Consider the following 18,091-nt stretch of genomic DNA (forward strand, 5'->3'; position numbering starts at 1 on the left):
CGTTCACTACCTGTCCACATGCACCTGCTCCAACACAGGTCTGGGATGCTCTGTGGACTTTGATTTTAACTAGATGCAGATGTTCGTTTTGATTAGACGTGCTCACTGCAGCTGCCCCTTTAGCCAATCTCCTGCAGCACAGTTTCAGTGCTCTGCCCCTCCCTCTGCTCTGAAGGATTCTGCTAGGGCTCCTCTCTGCTGTATTTATCCATGTGTGTAGTGTATTCCCAGCATTGCTTTGCACTGTTTCCCACTGCCCCCACTGTAACGTTTTATTTTGTCACCGCCAAAAATAAACGGTTACAGAGGGTCCCCTTTTAGCAACTAAGGGCTTGAGCCTCAGTGGGGCTCCATGTGGGCAGAGTTCCACCTGCGCACAGCTCATTGCAGGATCAGGGACTAATGCTGCTGGGTGTCGATTTAGCGGGTCTAGTGAAGGCCTGCGAAATTGATGGCAGAGCACTCTCTGGTCGACCCCGGTACTCTACCTCTCCAAGAAGAGTAAGGTAAGTCAACCAGAGAGCGTCTCCTGTTGACGCAGAGCACTGAAGACACCAGGGTAAATCGATCTAAGCTACACCAACTCCAGCTATGTTACTCATGTAGCTGGAGTAGCATAACTTAGATCGATTTAACCTGGTAGTGAAGACAAGCCCTAGGTGAGGAAGACTGCTGATTCCCTTGCTGAAGGTTTTCAGTGTGAAAAGGTGAAGATTTAAGTCAGCGTAGGAAGGACGATAAGGAGACAAATTCCAAGAGAAGGTCTATTTTCAGAAGATGGTTTTTAAAAAGCTCCATGTATACATTCATTAGCAAATTGGTAATGGCTGAGTGTTTGGAAGAGTAATTATTTCAGACAGTCCTGTACAGAGGTGCTGGACTTTTACACAGTGATGTTATACAGGTAACACTGCCCTAACGTTCCACATTGAAACTAAGTCGAGGTCTATACTTGCAGCAGTGAGTTCATACACTGCATGTTCCCCTAGCATGGGTATAAACAGCAGTGTAGATAGTGAGGCACTGCTTAGATGAACAGAGTGAAGACACTCCAAAACCTCTACAGGGCTCTACCCTCCCAGAGCAGAGCCTCCTCTATCTACACTGCTGTCTGTAGCGGAGTAGTGGCCCACTGCCTCCCTGCTGGCAGAGCCTTTCTGCAAAGCAACGAAAGAGTCTAGCAGTGGGAAAAGGCTCTGGCAGCTCCCTGTCGTCTCTCCCCGGCCAGCCTCTTTCACTCCCACATATATACACACCACAGTTTGGATGCAGCCTGCTTTTCATTGCAGTGTGTAACTACACATACCCTAAAAGTAGCTGTCACTGTAGATAAGATAATGCTGAAGACTTCACAATGTAATATCCATTCATTCAAATTATGTTTTGAATTACAACAGTTAACCTTATAAATGTTAATACATATTGATTCTTTACACCCTGGAGTTTAACTTCTATGTTGTTGGGGAAAATCAAAGGCTGAAAAGTGTTTATCCCCACAACCAGTACAGTCTAGAGCAAACTGCATTGGCATTCACAGACCAGAGCAATGCTAACACATTGAGAACCTCCTAAGTCACTGATGGGCATGTTACCCAATTTCAGCATCCAGTCTCTGTACTCTGAGCCTTTACAAACCAGGATGAGGAAATACAGCTCACTGATGGGGAATTCAAGGACAACACTATTTGACTGGTATGCGTTCCATACTTACGGTAAGGTTTTCCAATTCTAGCTGTCGTACTGTGTAATATGATTTTATATCTTCAGAAATCAAGGTTAACTTTAAGTCTGTATCCTCAAAGAGCATTTCTTTCTCCTCTTTCTGTGGCCAGTACTGGGCACATTTTATCTAAAAAAGCAAACAGAAGACAAGCACTAGTCACTTGGGTCTATGTTAAAGGTGAGGAAAGAGGAGTGTTCTTTAATGCAGCATTTTTTAAGTGGTTATTAATTACATATATTAATGTGGCACTAAGGAGTCCTGAGGTCTAGTATATTGCAATAAATTCAAACATGCATTTCTAAAAAGAAAGGCTAGTTCTTGCAGGAGGACCTCCTGCTTCCTATACATTATGCAAGTACTACCTCAGCACATTTTGGTATCTTTCACACAAAGGCCCAGAGGCTGACCCTCACTGCACCCCTGGAAAATTCCCAGAGCACAACTGTGGCTTAGGGTGGATGTAGCCCTTCTACTCATCCCCTGGGGCACAGGGGTGTGCCCGGGCTGGGGAGGGATCAGGGGCTGTGCAAAGCTGCTGTAAGTCAGAACAGCCCCCCTGGAATCTAGTAAGAAGCACCCCAATATTTTTATTTGGACCCTGCATCAGTAGTCCATATAGTATGAAAAGATTCAATTGGATCCTATACATTTAAAAACTTGGGGGCTCAGAAGAACTTCAGAGATCATGATTTTAGGCAGTTTCACTTTGCAACCAACAGGCATATAAGATGAAGTTGGATTGAACATCTCAAGGGAGGGTATTACTATAAGAAAATAAGAGTTAATAAAAGATAGCACAATGTACGTGTGAAAGCTTATTTATAGAATCCATAATATTCTACATATAGAAAGTTACAGCATTACTAATTTGGAAGTTAAAATGTCAGATGAGATTTTGGGGTATCCATTCACTCCCCACAAAAGGAAAAAAGTCTTGAGACCACTGTGAGCCTAAATGGCATAGTTTAAAAGTTATAAAACTTTAATTGAGATAAAAAAGGAGTCTGCAAAGAATTCCTGTACCTAGCTTCTGACTGTACATAGTAATTTTCTCAGTAATAATTTTCCAGGAAACCGAAGGTCTGCACCAATAAACTGTTGACATGCTAGAAACTTAAATGAGTCGGCCAAAAATACAAGTAGTGCATTTTGCTCTGTACAAAGGGGAAATGACACTAAGGGATCTTGATAGCAGTATACATAAAGTCTGCAACCATGTCTCTGACCTCTAGACCTATATGGATATTATGAATATTGACAACTAAACTGCTACTTTTCAGAATTTAACACAGCTCCTCAGAAACAGGATTTTGATCAGTGTTCCAAATCTATGTTTGCAGAGGAAATAGATTACTGCACATGGCTAATGCTTCTTATATTAAATTGTAAATAAAGTGGCCTTAATTTGGAGTGGAACAAGGTTGAAATAAGAAAACTGGTTATTACATAGTTTATTACCAATGAAAAGTAAATTATGATGGGATGGTAATAAAATGTGAGAGAGCTGTCGTGTGTGTAACGGGAGTTGGGACGAAAAGAGGATTTTGCCTCTCAGGGAAGTTAGACAACATTTTACAAATGGCATTTTATTTGTAGACTGTGAAGGAATCTCAGGACAAATTATCAAGGCCTACAATGCTTCTAACACTGGTTAAATACGGAGTGGGATGACAATATGAAGCAAGGATTTATTACAATCTTCTGCAATTTTTTTTAAATTAAATCTTAGAAGAGAGCAGTTAGCTTCATATCTAATTTCTGCACCAAATGGCTCTGCAAATAACATGTTGTGGCGTTCCACTGAAAATCTCTCACTGATGTTTGTTGAGAAGTATTAGCCCTCTGCCCTAAGGAATCTTGATAATTCTTTGCTTTGTTCAAAGTAAAGGGGGGGGGGGGAGGAAGGGAAGAGAGAGAGAGAGAGAGAGAGAGAGAGAGAGAGAGTGTGAGTGAGTGTGAGTGGTTGGAGAGGGAAGGATGATTAAAACAGAATTACTGCAAATCCCCATTGAAGGTTACAATTCACTATTTCCTTTACTAAAAAAGCAAAAAACTAAAATCAAGGCCAGAGTTAGAACACAGCTCACTGCACAACTGTTTTCCTGATGCCCGCAAGTGTACAACACTAGATCCCCATTAGTGGACACAACATGCCCACTTACCCTCCTCTGAAATGGCCTGTCAGCGAAGGAACTAAAAAAAAAAAATCTCAGTGTACAGTTCTATTCAATCTTCAATGACCTTTTAACCAAATCTGCTCCATTGGCAGACCCACTACTGTGATCACAGTATGGCAGCTTCCATTAACAAGCAAACTATGGTAACTTCTCCTGAGCCCCTGGGTGCAGAACAAGTCCTGGGCCTAGGGCTGGATGTCCCCCACCATTTGCCATGGAGCTAAGCACCCCTTCCGCTCACTCATGCAGTGGATAAGAAGTGGTAAGAGCTATTAATAGAGCCTGTGCCCCCACCTGCTTACCAGAAGGGATGAACCCCTTTTACACCACAGGAGGACAAGTGGCCAATACGTACAGAGATGGTTGGTGGATTTCCAGATATTTCTGGTGATTATTCCCTGTGTCTAACTCCCCTCATTCCCTGTCCCAAGCTATGGGGAAATGTAGGTATGTAGGGGACAGGAGTGAATTGATTAGCACAGGAAATATGCAGATCAGAAGGAGTGGAGCAGGAGAATTTGAAAGAAGCCTGGAAATAAGAAGTTATCTAACATCACCCTGATCAGTTTCTTTATACATTGCTCTTCTTTCTGTATATTTTGTCTGCCTTTAGATTGAGACTGTAGATTAATTTACTGCCCCAAAGATCTTACAACTATTTTTAAGGCCCCTGGATAGTGCCAAAGTAATGTAAAGGGTCTTAATATAAATGGGAATCAGGGCCCCAGTCTCCAGCCATTAACAAAGAGGAACTACACAAACATCTAGTTGCACTCAGCCCTTAGTTTAGCTGAATTCAAAAGAAATTACAATCTGTTATTCTGAACTGGATAATTTCCACATATCCCTCAGAGTTAACCAAGATCCATTTTCAGATACTCAGCTTCTGAATCTTAGATATGCTTTGTTGGACAAAATTCTGTACATGCATCTTTCTGCTACCATTATGTTTTGGTTATTTATTTGTTTTTAAATACACACAGCTAAAAAACACTCATATACTTACTGATCCTTTTTCCATCACTCTGTTGAGCATGACAACACCACGGCTTTTCTGTTCCCAAACCATCTCCCAAAAGTGACCACAAGTATTTGGCAGAGGACCCTGCAAAGACAGAGAATCTTCTAAAGTAAGCAACATTTTCTGTGGAAATAGATTGGAGCACTGTACCCTAACTTTACAGCCTAATGCATGCAAGTAACTTCTCATTTTAAGTGTCTGAAATGCAATACAATAACTTTAAGTTCCATTTTTCAACTATGAAGTCACCAGCTTAAGTTTCCCCACAGAAAATAGGAAGAGTATTTGCAAGAAGGGAACTGGGAGTGAAAAAACAAAGAATTTGCTCAGAAAGGGCAAAAAAGGAATCTAATGGGGGAAATAATCTCACTCTGACCCAGTCAACAGGATTTAAGAGTAAGTAGTTTGCAGAACTGGGGCCACCGTGATTGACAGTAAGTACATATTACAGGTAATAAAGAACTTGCTAGTAATAATGTGCCAAAGTTACTGACTGAGGCCTGCCAAACAATGGTCGGTCAAAAAATGAGCCAACTATTTTGGACTGCTCAAACACTATACAAAATTTATTAGTCTTCTTTAATAGCTCCTCTATCAATTGTTCTTTAAGGGGTAGTCCTCTTCATTAGATCCCAAAGCTATCTACTTTCAAAGCACCTTCTCTTATGTGTCAAGATTTTCCTTTACCCCTAATCTCTCTGTTAATCTATATAGTGGGGAGATATACCACCACCACCAAACATCCTCTTAGGTTGTTGGTTTTTTGTTTGTTTTTTGATAACCTAGACTAACAAAATTGTGCAGCTGTGATTTCTCACATGGCTCAAAGACAAAATAATGTGGCATGGTCCTTGAAAAGCATAACTAGATTCTCAGTGGCCTCATTTTAAACTGATTAAAGAAATATTGGGTTAGAACCGATATAAGCTATCAGCTAAGCGTACCTCTTACTTCCTTGCCCTGAATAATAAAACAAGTAGATCTGTATCCACAATTGTTTTTCCTCATTTCCTAGGACATCACAGATCCTAACTCATGTTTTCTAAAAAAAAGTTTACTTCTGTACTACAGATTGGTGCTGATTTTCTGAAAACAAGATGCTCTTGACTTCTGCTAAAAAAATATTAATCCCAGTTTACCGTCATCTAATAAGCATAGTGGGGTTTTTTTGTTTTTGTTTTTTTTTTAAACACACACAAACATTACAGACAACTGTTCCCAGGGAACTGAACCATAAATCTCATTGTCTAAACAACATTAAGGCAAACAAGAATTCTGGCACAGGCTTAGAGTTAGCAACTAACAAGTCATGCTAGCAAGGTGTAATCAGACTGATTACATACAAAGATGCAGAAGTTTAGATTCACAGGAAATGTAACTCAATCGTGCTATTTTTTATATTAAAAAACTCTCTCAAATCTGTTTTTCTACACTTTTCCTGCCTCTCTATTTTTAAAATAAACTTACAAGAGAAAATAGCTCCCAACAGCCTGACCTGACGAAGGTTTAAACTAGAAGGTGAGACTCCTCACTACTTCTAAATAGTACGTTGGTGATATAGCCTACTCAGTGGATGAACTACACACTTTTAAATCTCAGCTAGTGGAGAACTACATTGCTGTGTTGAGGCAGCTATATTAAAAGTTATAGGAAGGATCTTTTACTAGAGTCACATGTCCAGGAACGTGCTGCTGTTTGAGGACTGAGGATTTTAATAGTCCTTAAAAGTATAACTATATTTTATAACTATGAGTATACAGATGACAAAAGGAAAATCCTTTGTGTATCTTTATACAGTTTCAGTCCAATTCAGTTTAACAGTCATGGACTGCTTCATATCAACTGTGTTTACAATACACTTTCAAATCCTTGGTATTCAGATTTGCATTATTTTCTATACGTGTGAAGCTGTCTTAATGGGTGAAATTCACAGAGCCAGCACTGATAATAGGGCTTAATTGGACTTCCGCATAGATTTTTGCGCTGGCCTATGCTCAGAGGTAAATTTCATCCATTCAACTATATTTAGACTCTCTTTCAATATTGGCAAGGATTATGTAAGTAACATTCTATAGATTCCACGGTCTTCAACAATATTTACCATGCCAGCTGCTTCAACTAATTTAGATTGTTCAAAACACCATGAATTTTAAACACACACATGATGATTGTCTGTTCTGTTCATTCCCCTGTGAAGCACCTGGCTTTAGCCACTGTCAGAAGACAGGATACTGGCTAGATGGACCTTTGGTCTGACACAGTATGGCCGTACTTATGTTATCCTCCCGCAAATATAGTACTAATAAAGGTTTGCACCATTGGCAGAACGTCCCTCTCTACACTGTTCTTTAGCTTGTAATTTTCCAGTTTAATCGGTGAAACATTCATTTAAAAAAGAAATACAAAGAGGATAGCCTGTATATGCAGGATGCAATTTCAAATATAAATATTGCAAAACCAGAATATTAACTGGTACTACACTTAAGAATATAGGCATTTACAGTTAATATTCCTTGTAATAGTGTTGGGTAAAGGAACATGACAAGTTATCCAAAGGGATGGCGAACTGGCAAATACAGCCTAAATGTCAAACTCTCGATGAAAGGATTTAGAAAGAGAATGGTCAGAGCACCTGACTTCTCATTTCCTAATGAATAAGGCTATCCCAAGTATTTGCATAAAAAACAGAAATTAGTTTGAGGTGTAATAACGGTGGTGGAGTCTTAAATCGTGAGGAATTTTTGAACTCTCAAGTTAAAACAATAACTAAAGTAATGTGAAGTTAATTTGTGAGATTTTGTGAATGTGTGCTTACTGTCTGATTTATTAGAAACATGGACATGTTACTATGTGGATTTTGGATTTGAGATACAAGTTTCATTTCCTGCCAAACTCCACTTACCCTGAGGTTTCAGATGTCCCTTAAGAGATCTGGATAATCAGGATTTACCACTAGCTGGGTTTAGAGTCCAACAGACTTAAGTTTGACATCTAAAGGATGCTGTCTCTCAAGTGGCGAGACAGATGCACTATTATCTAACGAAAGAGCCTTCATTTAATCCAAAGGCAGATCTGGAAACTGTACTGAGGCAATGTCTAGGAAAACAGGTCAGGCCAAATCCTGGTCCCATTAAAGTCAATAGTGAAATTCCAATAGACTTCAGTGGAGCCAAAATTTTACTTGTATTTAAAAATGTGTTACACTACACACTACTTTCCTAGTGTGGATGGGGATAAAAAGTTAGACTAAAAATACAAGAAAGTCAGAATGAACTATTAGAGCCAGTGCTGATACGCAGTTCAAGTGACAATACACTATTTGCAAAAATCATGTTTAACAAAAACTCTTGGAGGTGTTAGTTTGAGAAAGAATCATTTTACCCTATCAATCAGCTATTTTGCAGGGTTTTTTTTTTCCAGTAGTTACCTGGGTAAGGATGTAGCTCCTTTGGGCCTCTTCCATTTTTATCAAGCTGGCATTGATATAGTCATTGTCACCTTTGGTTAGCTTAATTCGACTGTGGTCAACTGTAGCACAGACAATCAATCAGAAAACACAGGTTAATGCCTTCATGCATCTGTTATGATCCATGGACAATTTCATCAAATGCTAGGACCAAAAATGTAACTTTCTAAAAGAACAAAAAAAGTGAAATAGTAACAATAAAGGATTGTTTCTGAATGAAAAGTTCTTTGTACTTGCTGTACTGGGAACAGACAATAATTAGTACTATTTTATTGTTGTAACACAATTAGGGCCCAATTAAAAAAAGTTGTGAAGTGTGGAGTATTTTGCACATGCAATGATCACAACTGTATGTGCAAACTGGATAATTATGCACACAGATTTATATATCAAGTTACTGCTTGTACATGCAATTAGCATGTACAAACTAATTACCCAACTGTATGCATGTTTTTGCAGGTCTTTGTGAAAATCAGTTCTTTAAAATCTGGATAAAAGATAAATTTGAACAAAGTTGCCTGTATTAGGTTAATCACCAAATGGAAACCTTAACCTCTCCTTATAGGTCCTACATTCTGAAAATTTCCCTAATCTATCTACCCCACCTACTGAACAAAAATTACTTGATGCTTATTTTACTGCACTTCTGTTTGTTCCAAAGCCTGCAGTATTTATGATTCCCCCAATGCATAAGAATTTCCACATTTTACAGGAAAACCAAACTTATTGGAAGCAATACCATCTAAAGTAAAACAAAATCAACAATTGTCAGCAAGAAAACAATAAGACTCCTGAAACTGATCAGTAAGCAAAGCTATGTGCAACATTTTAGTTCCCATTGAATTTCTTGAAAGGCTCAACTGAATTTTAGCCATTATCTGGAAATATCTGTTCAGCTGCAATATGTACAGGAATCCTATGATTGCAGCATACATCGCTACTGTTCTTTACGTTTCTTCTAAGCAGTGTTAACTACTTATGCTAAACAACCTGTTCCACCTCGTATGTAGCTGTGACACAGAGTCCATTTCCCAGACCTGAAAAAGAGCTCTGTGTAGCTCAAAAGCTTGTCTCTCTCACCAACAGAAGCTGGTCCAATAAAATATATTGCCTCACCCACCTTGTCTCGCAAAACAGAGGACATAATTAATATACACTTGGGATGAGGGGAAAGAAGTCACAAAGGTGCATCATGATTAGGGTTTTTGGTTTATTGCGTTTATTAAAATAAATCCTGAAAAAATTAAATGATATCATTTGAATTTTGTAAATGTCCAAGTTGGAGTTTTTGGGGGCCTTCTATACATTACTCAAAACAGTATATACTATAATGAGTAATCTCTTTGCAATGTTCCCTAGTGTATTTTAATATAGTACTCTTTCAAACAGCAATATACTAAAGTGTACTAGGGAACCTCTAATGAACACCAGCAGGACCAATTATTGTGCAAGAAATTAGTGTGCTTTTATATTTACACCCATGTAATCCACATTACCAGTCTGCGTACAAGTAACCATTTCTGGTGTTTATCCAATAAACACTGATTGCATTTTTTGTATTAGGGTGTTTTCTCAGTGCTTATCAGTTAAGACTGAAAATCAGAAGCCCAATCATGACCCACTCTGTGCAGGGAGAAGAGACTTAGAGGGCTGAATATCTGTTAATGAAACTTTATATATTAGGAAAACAAGGAGACCAGAGTTTCTGAAGTGACTAAGTTAAAAGCTAGCTTGGTTGTTTTCTTTCTTTTTTTCCCCCTCTCAAACTAACTTCCAATTATATTGTTTTGGCAAGATTCCTCCCGTCTCTGTACAGCTACAAACATCCTATATTAACTGGGAGCATGCTATACACATATTATATTACACACATGTATTTACAGTAATGGAGAGGATAACTGTACATTTAATATTGATAGCAGATGTGCTATCCTACCTATTCTTTTCTGTCCCCAGGGATTTGACCATGAGACAACTGCTTTCCCGCAAAGACTTCTGTCCATGAATACTGCAGCTACTGCATACTGCTGAAGTGTAATCCCATAACATACCATACTATGGTGTACTGTGATATATCTTATGTCATTAAGTATATTAATGACAAGATTTCAGTCATGGATGTGTAGCCATCCATTCAAAATATACAACCAAATGCCTTCTGGAGACAAATTCTTAGAGGTCAGGAGACTGTTACAAATAATTGTGAAGAAAGGATACTTACAGGGGCTGACATCTCTGTACCTGTTTCGGTTTTTGTTTCTGGGATGTTTGGCCACTTTACATGGAAAGTCACTGGCTTCATGCCTGATATCCTAGAACAAAAGAAATTAAGAAATTTAAACCTGCCAGCAGTTTGCAAGAAAAACTTACAGTTCAGTGTGTCTGGGAGGGAGGGGTTGTTGATTTTATTTTATTTTGTAGTTACCTGCAAGTGTCTGCTTATCATGGCATTTTAATTTGCTTGAGGGTTTTGGACAGCAACTGTTTAGAACAAATGTTTTCAGTTTTAGATTAAATACTGAGGTAAGATTATTTCTTGGAGTGCAAGACACTGACTCATTGTTGGCTATGCTAATATGCTATCAGCTTTTCACAAAGGAAGTACTGCAACACTTCGTCTAAAAGCACAATGTCTAACATATTTTACCTGATGTACAGAATTGTAAAGAATATGGCATTACATAAATATTTCCACTAAGTTATTCATCGCACTCAGCTACACATCAAAGAGTTCACTAAGCCATTTCTAACCATCTTTCTATCTGTAACAATCCATCTGTCATTTAGTATTCTACACATCACCATTTCATAAGTCTGTATTAACAGCCCAAAACTGCAGTCATGTCTAGTTAAGTTAATTTGGATCCTTATCTCGAGTCATCCGCAAGCTGTTCTGGAGCTGCAAATGACAAAAGGGGTTCTTTGTACTCCGTGCATACTCTACGTAAAAGCAAGGATGCCATTCCCCAAGCTAATGCTGACAGAACCATCCAGCTCTTCCTCCAGCCTTTTTTCAGATGCGTCTAACAGCTCAAGCCTCTGAGAGAAACTCAGAACAAATAAAGAAGCAAAATACTGCCCAACTTAAACATAAACCCTTATTTATAGAAATCGGGCAGACATGGATATTGTATGCTGCATAAGAGTACAACCTGTATGAATGTTGTTACCAGGACCAAGGTAGATTTCTCTACTCCCCCCCACCACGCTGGAACAAAATCTGAATGAAAACTGCAGGAAATGCACTCACTGCAGAATTCAGATTTAGCTATTACAATGAAATTTAAGGAGTCCCAACACAGACATCTTTTGTGTGTGTAAAATGCAGTTTAGCATGGCTCAAAGGCCATCCAAAAATACTAAAGATATTAGGGCAAATTCATCCCTTTCCAGTAGGGTTGAATTTGAGACACTGATTATTTGGTTAAGCAAATTAAACTAAATTTTAAGAAATTTACATTTTTAGGATCATATCCTCAGCTGGTTAAACTGGTGTAGCTCCCTGACATCAGCAGAGTAAACATCAATTTATGCTAGCTGAGGATCTGACCCTTCGAATTTGGACCAAATCAGACTGGTACTCTATGATTTTGCACAGAAGTAACCTTAGGTATACAGAGAAGTGCTAAATCATAAGAATGTTTTTGTCCAAAGTGGCCTGCCAACTGCAAGCATTCAATTCCTTCCCCTCCTTTCCTACTCCTCCCCATAGATTTAGCAGCAATCTCGGAGTATGCTGTACAGACTATATTGCGTGATGAGTTATATTTTACAACTACTTGCCCCAAATTAGTACAGTGATCTGAAATAGCTCCCTGCTGAATAGGCCTTGTCATCAGCTGCTATCTTTTTATAACTTAACACATGGCTGCCTATACTTCTGATGGAGAATGTAAGATGCCAGTATGGTGAATGTAATCTCAACTTCAACAGTACAACATCCCAGGAACATGAAGCCCCTGCAACTTACAAACACCTATTCATAAACTGGTCATTTTTTATTTTAGTGTTTTTGCTACCATGTCCAAATTAAAGTATCAAGACCAAAAAGAGAATGGCAAAAAAAGGTTTTCTAAATCTACTCCCCACAGAGTAGGGTAAAGAAAAAGACAAGGTCCATATGCAAAGAAATCAACATGTAATGTAAGCAAAAAAAAAAAAAATCTATATGGTTTTATTAATTCAATCCAATATATAAAGCAGAGGCACTAACCTGCCTTGTGCCACTGTAAACCAATACTGGTTCCTAAGGATCTAAACTGCTAACATCAGCTCTTTTTACATTTTATAGAAGAATTACAATGATGCTTCAGTCACACAAAGGAACTTTAATAACTGATAAATGATACTCCAAGAGCTCATTGCCACAAATACCACTGAAGCCAAGTGTTCAATAAGGTTAAAAAGTGTTAGACATTGATATAGACTATAAGAATATTCATAAATATAGGAAAAAATCCTACACAAACAACAAAGCTGCTGCCGCACGTTGCGGGTCGAAGTTTGTTGTCAGCAGGAGAGCTCTCTCCTGCCGACAAACAGCAGCTACACTGCATGCCTTTTAGTGGCACGGCTGTAGTGGCACAGCGGTGTCATTAAAAGGTGCATAATGAAGACAAAGCCTTAATATAGGCAGTGATCTCTTTTCAATCCCCAAGGTAGGAAAATATGCTAAATTTGCATTGCCTTAAGAAAGAATACTATCATAGGAAAGTTAGGTCAAACAGATGAGTTTGCTATTTAGATCTGAAGGCAGGAAGTTAGTAGGCGCTCTTGTTTTGCCTGATTGGGTATGTCTATACCCCTGGCTGGCCCACGCCAGCTGACTCAGACTCATGGGTCTCAGGCTTAAGGGCTGTTTAATTGCAGCTCAGATATTTGGGTTCAGGCTGCAGCCCAAATGTCGACACCGTAATTAAAAGGCCCTTAAGCCTGAGCCAGCGGGATTGGGTCTGCCGCACATGTCTAACTGCAGTGTAGACATACCTGTTGTGGTAAATCACTGTCACGGAGGGGGATACTTTCTCAGGTAGCTCGAGAAACCCCTGGAGAGCTTTCAAAGTCTGTCCTTACTTCGAACTGGATTCTACACTAAATGGGGAGCCAGTGCAGTGAATGGAGCACCGCAGTGAAGTGTTCATAGGGACCGGTGATGCTAATTGTTGTCCTAAAAAAACCCTCAATTAGTCCATGGGGCTTCATTCTAAATATAGAACATTGCATAAAATAGTCAGTCAATCTTGCAAGTCATGAATGCATAGATCTCAGGAGCTAAGCTTTATTTCTGAAAGAGGTGCCTTCATCTGACATGTGTCTGATGGTAGTGGGTGGTGGTTCTTTTTGTTTGTTTTTTTTTGCAATGGCAGCTTTTTGTGCAGCCAATGGTAACGAGAAGTCCCACAGAACATGAAGTGACTTAATCAGATGCCCTCAGTGGAGGGCATTATTAAAAGAAAAAAGCCCTCTGCTGGCAAAGTTATTACATAAAATTGTCCATTCTGGGGTTTCTTGCACCTTCCTCTGAAGCTTCTGGTATTGGCCACTGTCAGAGACCAGTTGCCAAATCGGTAATTTCAAAACGTGTCAGTCCTATGGTAGTATAATCTACATAGGAAAAGAAAAAGGTACTCATTCAAAAATTCACATGCAAGTGTCATGTCAGAGTGACTCAAAGTCAATGTCAGTATAATAAATGAAAGGCTTGTAGATGAATACAGGGATTGATAAGGATTATTAACACTTTCTTGAATTACATTCATATGGTGCCTCTACAGTGTGGCTATCATTTATAAGGGAAGCATAACACAATTTAAAATGTCATGCATTATAAAACTTAAGGAGAATTAGAACTGAAAGTCAGTTTTCTGAAGTAAAATCTTCTGGTTTTGAGTATGACTCATTTGATAGCACTCACCTCATGGGTTTAAGTCCTGTACCCACCACAGATATTTCAGGGCAGTAACTTGTAGCTTGGGAAGAGGAAGTCTGTTGAAATGCTGTACTTCAGATGAGACAAATCAATGTTTTTCTGCCCATTTCTGATCTAGATCTATCGTAATGATACAGGTAAAAGTTAAAGCTCTTTCTGTGCTTTTCAAGAGGGGAGAGCTGCTCTCAGCCATGTTAGGGGCCAAATGGGCCCCAGGACTTGATAAGTGGAAAAGTCATTTAGAGTCAACTTTCCCCTTCCTCCTCAAGCTGAGCACACCTTGGTCAGATCAGTATTTCTGGCCCCCCAATACCATTAGCAGCTTTACAAAATACCATAAAGCTATGTAGCCCCAAACATTGAACTAAGTCACTATGTATAACCAAGTTCTGCTTTTGCATTTTAGTTTGAGGCCAACTTCTATAGTGCCCTTCATCAGAATATATCAAGAGTGCTTTACATGCATCCTTATTTTATAGGCAGGAAACTGAGCCACAGAAAAATTAAGTTCCACATTCACATAGGGTCCTAGCTTCCACGGATTTCAAGTTAGGAGCCTACGTACCTTTGTGGATCTGTCAGCAACCATTCAGGTACATTGTATTCATAATCACATGGTGAACATCACCTCCTTGCAAGCATTCATGTGTCAGTATTTACAACTCATTACCGTTTGAGAGGGGAGAAAGAAAGGCTTGATCCAAAGCCCACTGACTTCAATGGTCTGCATCTGACTAAGTCTGTAGATATATTTTTCATTTTACCCATTAATCAAGCTATTTACCCATAAACCCTTAGGGAAAAGAATTTCAGCGTAGCATAGGATAAGAGGTCCTATGTTATATTGTTACTCACTGCCTGTCTATCTCTGGGAAACAGCAGTTGCCAAGACTCTATGACAGGGGTCGGCAGCCTCTGGCACGCGCCTCTCCAGGGTGCTTACCCTGGCGGGCTGGGCCAGTTTGTTTACCTGCCACGTCCGCAGGTTCGGCCGATCGTGGCTCCCACTGGCCGCAGTTTGCAGCTCCAGGCCAATGGGGGTGGCGGGAAGCCACAGCCAGCACATCTCTCGGCCTGCGCCACTTACCGCAGCCCTCATTAGCCTGGAGCGACGAACCGCGGCCAGTGGGAGCCGCGATCGGCCAAACCTGCAGACACAGCAGGTAAACAAACTGGCCCGGCCTGTCAGGGTAAGCACCCTGGCGAGCCGCGTGCCAGAGGTTGCCGACTCCTGCCCTATGATTGCAGCTACAGTGAACCATAGTCTGGTGTACACTAAAATAATCACATATTTAACATTTAAGGTTTCCTTAATGCTTTTAGTTATCAGCACAACACTAATCTTAAAATGAATGAATTTTACTTAAATAATCAATTTCCTAATCTCCATTTACTGATACAGGTGCTACGAAGAACGGCGGCACAATAAAATAAGTCACAATTAGAAGTCAAGGGAAAGCTGTTGCTCTTTGGAATGTTCCTTTGCTAGGTGACTTCACACAATTACAAAGCTTTTCCCTCCTGAGACCACAAGAGAAACAAATATTGAGGGGTCCTGCAGAAACAAACAGCTGGATTAATTGAGGGGAAAACCTTTCCAGGCTCAAAGGGAAAAGGCAGGATTTTGCAGAACTGAGCATCAGTGACCCTGGTCCTTCTCTAAAGAGAACACTGGTGAGCCAGAATATGAAGTGAATTATTCTGATACAGCATTCAGGAACACACTGGATGAAACTGACATTCAACCAGTTGGGGCAACAGGAGTGGCTTCCCCGTTCTATGCAGCCACCTGCCTAATAAACTTGTTAACCAGACTTCAATAGACCTGATGTAAAATTCTTTAGGGATGTTGTTTTGGACCACATATGCAAGCGGTTCATTCATTCATTTATAGCTATTAAGGCCAGAAGAAACCATTATGATCATCTAACCTGACCTGTATAAACACAGCTTATAAAATTCCACCCAGATTCATGAACTAAAGCCTGACAATCTGTAGAAGTTGTACAATTGAATATAATGTTCACACCACTTTCTAGGACATTGGTTATGGAGATTTGCTTGTTCATACATCTGGGAACTAAGTAAGCCTGCGGGGGGTGTACTTGCATTTCTCAAGAGGTCTGTGTAAGGCTGGCTGAGCAAGTGATTGCCCTATGAGGTTAAGAAATTGTAATCACAGACCTGCAACATGGTTTTCCTAGAAAGCCCCTTGCTGATTCAGTACTATGTGGGCAATTTGAAACAGGTGTAGTGATGGAGTATAAGCAGCACTTCCATGTCTACAGTCAGTTGGCTGTGGTTGCTGAAACGCACAGCCACCAGAATGCGTGAACTAGGCTGGAACGTGCCATTAAATTATGTCAGCACGTAGGAAAGGGCTTTAAAGAAACCTATACCCATTTTGATTATCCTAGCAATCAGACATCCCTAAGCTAGGGCTTTGTTTGCACCACGAACAAGGTGCAACTGGTTAAAAAAAAAAAAAAAAAAGTAGACCCAAAATTTAGAGGATTGTAATTTGCAAAACCTGTATTGCCTACTGTGATAGGGTGACTACCCCACACATGTGGTGAATGGGTTAATGGGGGCCTGGCCTAATTAATGATGGAACCCACCTGTGAAGGGGCTGGGTGGTGCTATAAACAGAGGACACATGAAGTAGAAAGGGGCTGCAAGGAAAAACTCTGAAGTTACACTTCTGATAATACGGAGTGGCGAGATCCGTAAGGAACAAGAAGCTCTTACACAGAGTGAGGAGAAAAGCCCAGGGACAGGCTTCATCGGAGGAAGTCCAGGGAGGTGGCAGCAAGAGGGTGTAGTGTAGAGGATGTACCTGGGTTCCCCTACCAGTGACTGCTAAGGTGATGGGAAGCCCTTAAGATATGGACTGCTAGAAACTTTGACAGAAGATTCCAAAACCCAAGGGCAACAGATTAGATGGAAGGACCAGGGTATTATTGACTGATTTATGCTAGACTTTGTCAGCCTGAAAGGCGTGCAACTAAAGCACGAGCCATGAGAAGAGGTGGACCACTGAGGGACTGGCATGACTCTTGGCAAGGGGTGCTAGACTGGAGAGCTACTACACCACACTTGTGCTTTAAGGATTCACTCTAGCAGTGAGTCCACTCTTCTACACCAAGGACTGTGTAAATTAGGTAATTAGTTCATCTGAATACACATTCTGAATTCTGATCATTTGGGTATGCACTTATCCACACAAATTTAAACATTTGGGCCAAGATTTATAAGTTGCCATTTGGGAACCTCTAGGTAGCAAGGGCAAGAAGGGGGAAAACAGGACTAACTAGTTTCTATTGAAAGACACTAGCTGTATAGGAGCCCAATATATGATTGGAAGTTAAAAACACATCACACACAACCCTAAATGCGCAACTTTAAAATGAGGGTAGAATTAAAGGTATGTGAGCTACCCTAAAACTGGCATTTCCTAACCTTCAAGTGTTTGATTTTGCCACCCAAACAAGATTCTATTTATCTTAAAGAGAAGGTAAAGGAGAGACTTGATCACAATCCAAGTATCTTCACAGGGAACAGATATTTCATAATGGGCTCTTCAATCTAGTGGACAAAAGTCTAACAAGACCCAATGCCTACAAGTGGAAGATAGACAAATTCAGACTGGAAATAAGGAACAGTTTTTTAACAGTGAGGGTAATTAACCATTGGAACAATTTACCAAAGATTTTGGCAGATTTTCCATTACCGGTAATTTTAAAATCAAAATGGGATATTTTTCTAAAAGACGTGC

The 18,091-nt window shown here is 39.9% G+C and overlaps 1 protein-coding gene across 1 annotated transcript in view; it reads right to left on the minus strand.

Moving 5' to 3' along the window:
* PTPN1 (protein tyrosine phosphatase non-receptor type 1) overlaps positions 1–18,091 on the minus strand; it is a 59,006-nt gene that overhangs the window by 9,172 nt on the left and 31,743 nt on the right. Inside the window, exons 2-5 of the mRNA XM_054045300.1 lie at positions 10,609–10,699; positions 8,349–8,449; positions 4,907–5,005; positions 1,712–1,849 (exon numbers count right to left, since the gene is read on the minus strand). Coding sequence (XP_053901275.1) covers positions 1,712–1,849; positions 4,907–5,005; positions 8,349–8,449; positions 10,609–10,699 — 429 coding nt within the window. The remainder of the gene's footprint in view (positions 1–1,711; positions 1,850–4,906; positions 5,006–8,348; positions 8,450–10,608; positions 10,700–18,091) is intronic.

This window comes from Malaclemys terrapin, chromosome 12 (genome assembly GCF_027887155.1).
Source record: "Malaclemys terrapin pileata isolate rMalTer1 chromosome 12, rMalTer1.hap1, whole genome shotgun sequence".
NCBI lineage: Eukaryota > Metazoa > Chordata > Testudines > Emydidae > Malaclemys > Malaclemys terrapin.